Source organism: Solanum pennellii, chromosome 7, assembly GCF_001406875.1.
Source record: "Solanum pennellii chromosome 7, SPENNV200".
Lineage (NCBI taxonomy): Eukaryota > Viridiplantae > Streptophyta > Magnoliopsida > Solanales > Solanaceae > Solanum > Solanum pennellii.
This window is the reverse complement of record NC_028643.1, coordinates 76,073,293-76,080,708: the sequence shown is the minus strand read 5'-3', so window position 1 is coordinate 76,080,708 and position 7,416 is coordinate 76,073,293. Positions and strand designations below refer to the sequence as shown.

At 28.5% G+C, this 7,416-nt stretch overlaps 1 protein-coding gene across 1 annotated transcript; it reads right to left on the bottom strand.

Annotated features, from left to right (window-relative positions):
• Positions 1-2,937: 2,937 nt before the first annotated feature.
• On the bottom strand, positions 2,938-5,337 carry LOC107025680 (seipin-2-like). Its single transcript, XM_015226444.2, has 2 exons — positions 4,374-5,337; positions 2,938-3,525 (listed from the first exon to the last, which is right to left on the bottom strand). The coding sequence occupies exons 1-2, from the start codon at positions 5,250-5,252 to the stop codon at positions 3,040-3,042; spliced, it is 1,365 nt and encodes a 454-aa protein (XP_015081930.1). The 5' UTR covers positions 5,253-5,337; the 3' UTR covers positions 2,938-3,039.
• Between the last annotated feature and the right edge of the window lie 2,079 nt (positions 5,338-7,416).

Sequence of the window (7,416 nt, the reverse complement as noted above, 5' to 3'; positions counted from 1 at the left end):
CACCCTCTCTCGATCTCGCTCGCCTCTCTCCTCTCTCTCCCAGTCTTACTTGCCTCTCTCCTCCCTCTCTCAATCTCTCTTGCCATATATACAAATAAAGATGTATAATGTATATAATTATCTAACCAATTTCACTTTTCTCCCACTCTTTCCCCCCTCTCTCTCCCAGTCTCGCTTGCCTCTCTCCTCCATATAATATGTAGCTACAAATTATAATTATCAAACTATAGTTATGGCGAGTAATTAATTATTTTTAAGTGGATATATGTGAAAATTTCCCAAGAATTTATAGGGTACGACAAATCATCTTATTCAATATGTGGGGATGGCAATTGGGGCAGTGTGGGGTTGGGGCGAGAGCTGGATGGGTTGAGCTTAATTCGCAAAAAAATTATATATCCCAATCTGCATAACAATTTTTTCATTTTCAACAAGCATGATCCCGTTCCTCATAGACCCCATATATCAATTGTCAATTTTTTCTTAACCTACATTGACTTTACTCATATTTGGAATATTTTATGGGGTATACCCATTATATATACATATACAATTCACCTTTCTTCCACTCTTTCTCCCCTCTCTCTTCCAGTCTCGCTTGTCTTTCTTCTCCATATAAAATGTAGCTACAAATTGTAATTATCAAACTATAGTTATGACGAGTAATTAATTATTTTTAAGGGGCTATATGTGAAAACTCCCCTAGAATTTATGGGGTACGACAAAAAAATTATCTTTTTCAATGCGTAGGGATGGCAATTGGGGCAGCGTGGGGCCGGGGCGAGAGCTGGATGAATTGAGCTTAATTCGCAAAAAAAAATTATCTATCCCAATCTGCATAACAATTTTTTCATTTTCAACAAGCATCATCCCATTCCTCATAGACCCCATATATCAATAGTCAATATTTTTTAACCTACATTGACTTTACTCATATTTGGAATATTTTATGGGGTATACCCATTATATATATTAAATACTTACTAATTCTATATCTAAATTTATATGAATGCAATCTACAAATAGAAAATTTAAATACATAAGCAAAGAGCGAGGATAACATACTATTTTTTCTTGGAGTGTGGTTTGTGGATCTCGTAGAGTAACAATTTTGGGGATAAAAGTAGGGGCTTAAGACATATATATATATATATATATATATATATATATATATATATACCTTTTTAAATAGTTGTGACCTTTTTATAAGACACTATATATAAATATTTGTTCACACTATCCTTTCTCGTCTATAAATATACGAATTTTATCTCATTTTAAAACAACGAAAATTCTAAACTTTTTATTTTCTTCTTCTGTACAATTAAATATTTAGTTTTTTAACGACGAATAAATTTTAAATATTATTTATAAATTCTGCGATATTAAATTCTCACATAAGACAAATAATTTTACTAATACTTGGTATATTTGTATTAATTGAAATTTTCTTGTTGTCAACCTTTTAGCAATTCTTATACACATATTTTCAAAATTTACTATTTTCTAAAAGAGTAATTGATTTTATTATTAATCAAAAGTTGTACACAATTAAATTTGTTATCACTTTATACTTCTTAATTTATCTAATTTATTTCAATTTGAGATTGATCACGTTTTAACATTGGTATTGTAAAATTATCTTTGATTTCTTGAGGTGTCTTACATTTCAAATTCAAACCAATCAAATTATCGAATAATTAAATGTAAAACGACATGTCTGGATGTTGACCTATTTTTACAATTAAAAAATGATACTCTATTTGAAATATACAATTTGGTAAAAATCTTATTTCAATTTTTAAATACTTCTAAAATTATTTTAATAAATTTATGTAACAGCTTACTAATGAAAATATTTTCAAAACTATAATCAGTAACAAATTACCTAAACATTTGTGGTATAATGCAGTGTACATCACTTTCTATATGTTTATTAATGTATTATAAAATATACAAAAAAGGTTATATGTATATCAATTAAAAAAAAAGAAGTAATTTTCAAATTATAATTAACTATCATTCTAAGAAGTTAAGAGGGTAAAATATAGATAAAAAATTAAGAAGTTAGGAGAGTTTTTTTTATTACTAATATTATTTGATATGTTCTTTTTATTTTTGTATTAATTTTTCTTTTTCAAATTGATTTTATTTGCACTAGTCAAGTCAAAGTCATTTTCATATATTTTTGTTGATTTTGTGAAAACGATTTAATTGAAAACTAGTGACTGACATATGCTCTGCTTCATGCAAAAATGAAAGTGATCATATCAAACATGTCTTAAGTATGATATTGCATGAAAAAAGTGGTATGCCATATTCACAAAAGAAATTTAAAATGGAATTTGAATAAATTTGTTTCTACACTTCATTCTGTTTTATTTTAATTTCTGCTTATTTATTCTTACTTGAGAGTGTACGTAATTTTCTTTGTTATAGTCTTGCAAAAAAAATTCAGCTAGTTATGCAACAAAAATGATAGTCTTGCAGAAAAATTCAGCTAGTTATGCACCAAAAATGAAATCAAAGTCTAACGATTATATATACAATCCTATTTAGAATATAAATAGAAATAGCAATATAGGATTTTGTATATACATTCTTTTTACAAAGCAGTATATGATTATATATATATAATCTTAATTAGCATAAAAATAGGATTAGAAATAGTAGCATAGGATTATGTATATACAATCCTAAGAAATAGAAATAGCAGTATAAAATTATATATATATAATCTTACTTATAATAAAAATAGAAATGAAATAACAAATATAGAATTAGCTAATACTCAACAAGTTTCTTGCTTGAAATTAATTACCCTATACACTAGAAACAATATTATTTGTTTACTTATCCAAAAATAAAAAATAAACAAAAAATCCACAAAACTATTTTAGAGAAATGTTTCATACCAAACACACATCCTTTAAAATATAACACTTCCATTTATTCATTCAAACTTGACAACAAGAAATGAAGATACTAAATGCATTCTTGAACAACAAATTATTGTTATCTTATAATAAGATCAATGACCTACCATGAAATTTTGTCCTTTTGGACATTCTTTTTATTTCCAAGAACACTCATAATCCTTCTTCCAGGTAAAATCAAGGTTCGACAAAATATTAAAGAAAAACTCAGTTGACTCAGAAAGGCGAGAATCCCAATCCACACGAAAACAGTTCTTCTCCAAATCCATATGATTTTTTTAATTTTTGGCAACTCTGTTTCGACATGTAATGTTGCTGAATAAATTTCTGGTATACCAGCACCTTGTGGTTGATACTCTGCTCTTTTTTCAATAACAACTTTAAAACATGCTGTTGGCTCAAAACCTTCTGTGAAATCATTTATAACAAGTTTAAGATTTTGTACTTCTGATTGAAATCCAGTAACAAGTGGAATTGATTTGATTGCTGTTTCGACTAATCGAATTGGTTGTGATTTGAATTTCAACATGCTTGGATAGCTTGAAGTTGCTGTTACTTTGCCATTTGATGATAAACAATCCACCCTTACCTTTAAATACAAAGTTATAAGTACAATAAAGATTTAATTATGCAAAAATAAGGATTAGTTTTATGGATTTTATGTAAGTCGTTTGATAGCTAATTAAAATTATGGAATTGATAAATATATCAAACAACCAAATTGTACATATTGCCACTCTTTATAATAGTGCAATCATGATTTCATTTTGTCTTATTAAAGTTATTAAAGGTTATCCACTGTAATATTAACATCACATAAAAACTTTATTCATTGTAATGGACTAATGGTATAGTAGTAACTTAAACATGTAGATCTAGTCTAGTCATTCATTATAGTAAGTAAAATCTAGTAATTCTTTTGTTATGGTCTCTACGATAAAAACTACGGGTAGTGGCACTAAATAAGGAGCGATAAAATCTTTATCGTCATTAGTTAATGATTACTTTCTCCGTCTCATTTTATGTGAGATAAATTGACTCAGCATGAAGTTCAAGAAAAAAAGGAAAACTTTTAATACTTGCGGTAATATTCGATCTAATGTCATATAAACTGGGACAGAGGTAATATTCGATCTAATGTCACTATAAGCTTTTGAGACATTCATAGAGAGTGTTAATTGATCGTATCCTAGTAGTTCCATAGCCACTAATAGTAAAGGTTATGTGATTTAAGAATCCTTCCATTGATCCACACACTAGATCAGATACTCGTACTTGAGTCTGAACAACATGGGTACGTAGGTACCTTTCATTTTGAGACTTTTACTATTATAATGGACACATTTCGGGACATAAGTATTAGTTCATAAAGATCAATGACCATACGTAAAATTAACTCGAAAAAATCCCAAAATAAATTAACTTGAAAAGAAATACCTGGAAAATCCCAAGCTTTCTGTTGTACTCAGATTCTGGCATGGTTAATGAAACAGTAAGTTGCAGCTTGTGATTATATGGTATGGGCCTGTCTTCAATTTTGGGCTTTGAAATTAATGGACTAGAAAGCCCATTAGATGCAAGAGGTGCAAAAGCAACTGGGCTTGTTTTTGTATAATCAAAATTTAAGGCCTTTGTAGTCTCAATTGGTTCTTCCAACAGACGTCTCATAGTAAGCCCACTAACTACAAAGCCCATAATCAAAAGCCCAACTAGAAGAAAACAAACATAAGCAGCCCAAAACAAGGCCCAACAAAACCTTACTGACAACTTTAACAAAGATTTTTGGGCCTTAATTTGATTGAATACAGAAGACATCATTTTTAACCAAGATTTTGTACCAAGATTCATTAGTTGTTTTTTAAAATTGTTTTTGGCATAAGTGAGTGTATTTAATGGTAATGTCAATACCATTATCCAACAATTCATCAAGAAAATTGGAAATGTGAAGAGTTTTACTAGGATATTCATTTGAAACCCAAAAAGTTTGAGCATTGTTATTGCTAAAAATGAAGTGAAATCGAACGAATTAAAATGCTCTTTACTTGACTCGATACCAAAGTTCCTAGACGTTCCACATGCTAATTTGTCATCGATAAGGACTGATTTTCCTTTTCTTCTCCTTTTTTCGCGAGCGGTTGCCTCATCGGTCCACGAACTTAAGCTAGAGCTTGAAAATGCTTCTTGAGATTTTCGGTCCATTAAGACTTTTTCAGCTCCAAGTAACAAGGAATATTTCACCAAATTTGTGACATAATTTGGTGATCTTTTGCAATTGAATTCAACAACATTTTCACCAAATATTGCTTGTTCATCCATAGATGTGATGTCAAAAAATTAATTCAAGAATTGGATAGTGGACAAAGAGGGTCTTCCCTGTGAAAATAGTTAATGAAGGTAAGATGCCTATTTTATAAGGAAGAAATTATTTTTTTTATTTTCTTGGAATGCTAAACAATTGGATTGGTTCACATTGGTAGATTTGCTTATTTGCATTAGCCAATAGCAAATTAAAAAGAGAAAAATATTACTTCGTCTCATTTTAACTTTAGTTTCATCTCAAAATATTATCCCAAAATAATTACCATGATAAAAATTCAAGTTTAAAGTCGGTTGTTGTTTCGAGCTACGTCCATCGTAGTAATCCCTGTATCTCATATTAGTTGATCATTATACTAGAAAATAGTTATCTCACATCAGTTAATCATCTCACTAAACATTAACTAAAATTTTCCTATATCACCCTTGTAACTAATTTTGAAAGTATTCACATTTGTTTGTAAAATTTTCAAAATTTTTTGTAAGAAATGAATTAGTAAAATTAACTTTTTATTTATGATTTCTTAAATACCGTAAAAAATAAAAAGTGATCTGTTAAATATGAGATGGAGAAAGTATTAAAGAAAAATGTGCAATATTTAAGAGGAAAAAAACCAATCTACATTAGATTAGGTTAACTTAATAAACTATATCTGGTACTTCTTTTATTCATATTCTCCTGTATCTTTTAATTTTTAAAAACATATTAGTAAAAAAAAGTTATCTATCCTATTACCAAATCATTTTACTGACCTAAGACCATATATAATTATTATGGATATGCTGGTAAATATTATTTATTCTTAAAATGCATTCAAAGTCCAAATAAAGTAATTGGATAAATTGTTATCTGATTTCTGTGATTCTCAGCTCAATTTTTGCTTCAGGATAACTTATGCTGCAGTGTGTCACACATATCAATATCCTTGATTAACTAATCCCATCGAAGATTCGAAAATTAAATGGGGAAAAAAAATTAAAGAAACAAGAACATATACACTTACATTAAAAAACTAAGATTGACTAACCAAAGTGAGAACAAAAAAAGTGAATAAGATTTTGAAAATATATAAATTAAACGTGTTCTTTAGGTTTCGTAGGTTTCGTATCAATTTTACATTTATATTCTTCAATTTTGGATATGCGCAAGTAGACACTTAAAATTATATAAATTTGAATAAGTAGACACATATCTTATATCTCATAATATGTGTCTTATATAAGACATAATATGTGTCCTATCCGACATCATATTTACAAATAAACTCGAATATATCTTAGACGATTTGCCACATTATAATTTCTATACACTCTTATAATTTAATAAGAGGTGCTTTGAAGCAAAATAAAATTTATCTTTGTGTAATCAACAAATCATGAATTTGAGCCATGAAATAACTCATTAATACTTACATCAACATATCTAGATCACACCCCATAAATATATGGTCCTCTGTAAATATTAATGCTTAATACACTGAGCTGCCCGCCCTCATCGTGTGTGGATTCAAATGACTAACATTTCAATTTAATAATATTAACAATTGTATTTTTTTAAAAGTAAATAGAAATATAGTCCAAATGTCAGACAATTTATGGAATGGGCACAGATATCCAGATAAATTGTGACACTCCGCAGCTCAATTTTCTTTTTGTATTTTATGGCTGCATGGGAATCCATTACTACCTCAACAAGAATATGTACCTTACATTAAATTTTATTTTTAAATATTACACAATATAATTATCAAAGGATAAACTACTAGTCTACTATCTCAACAACTGGAAGAAGAATATGTACATTTCATTAAATTTTATTCAAAATATTACACAATATAATTAATGATTAAAAAAAGTAAAAGCAAAAAAGAATGGCTTATGTTGTGTCACATAAAAACCATTGCCATGCAAATAATTGGTAAAAGGAATGGAATGTCATTCTTCTTTAGTCAGAGATTTCGTTTTTGAAGTCGACTTTGTTAGAAGGGAAAAGGGTCTGATATACCCCTTAACTTTGTCATTTAGATTTGATATACCCCTTGTTATGAAAGTGGTTCATATATACCCCTGCTTGTAAACAAATGACTCACATATACCCTTTTCCTCTAACGGAAATGAAAAAAAAATAATGTTAATCTAAATTTTTATTATTTTTTTCTAAAAA

Excerpts from the sequence above, each read along its gene's own strand:
- LOC107025680 (XM_015226444.2), bottom strand. The coding sequence starts at position 5,252 with ATGGATGAACAAGCAATATTTGGTGAAAATGTTGTTGAATTCAATTGC. Across the intron at positions 3,526-4,373 it reads GAAAGCTTGGGATTTTCCAG|GTAAGGGTGGATTGTTTATC; the intron begins GTATTTCTTTTC and ends TTGTATTTAAAG.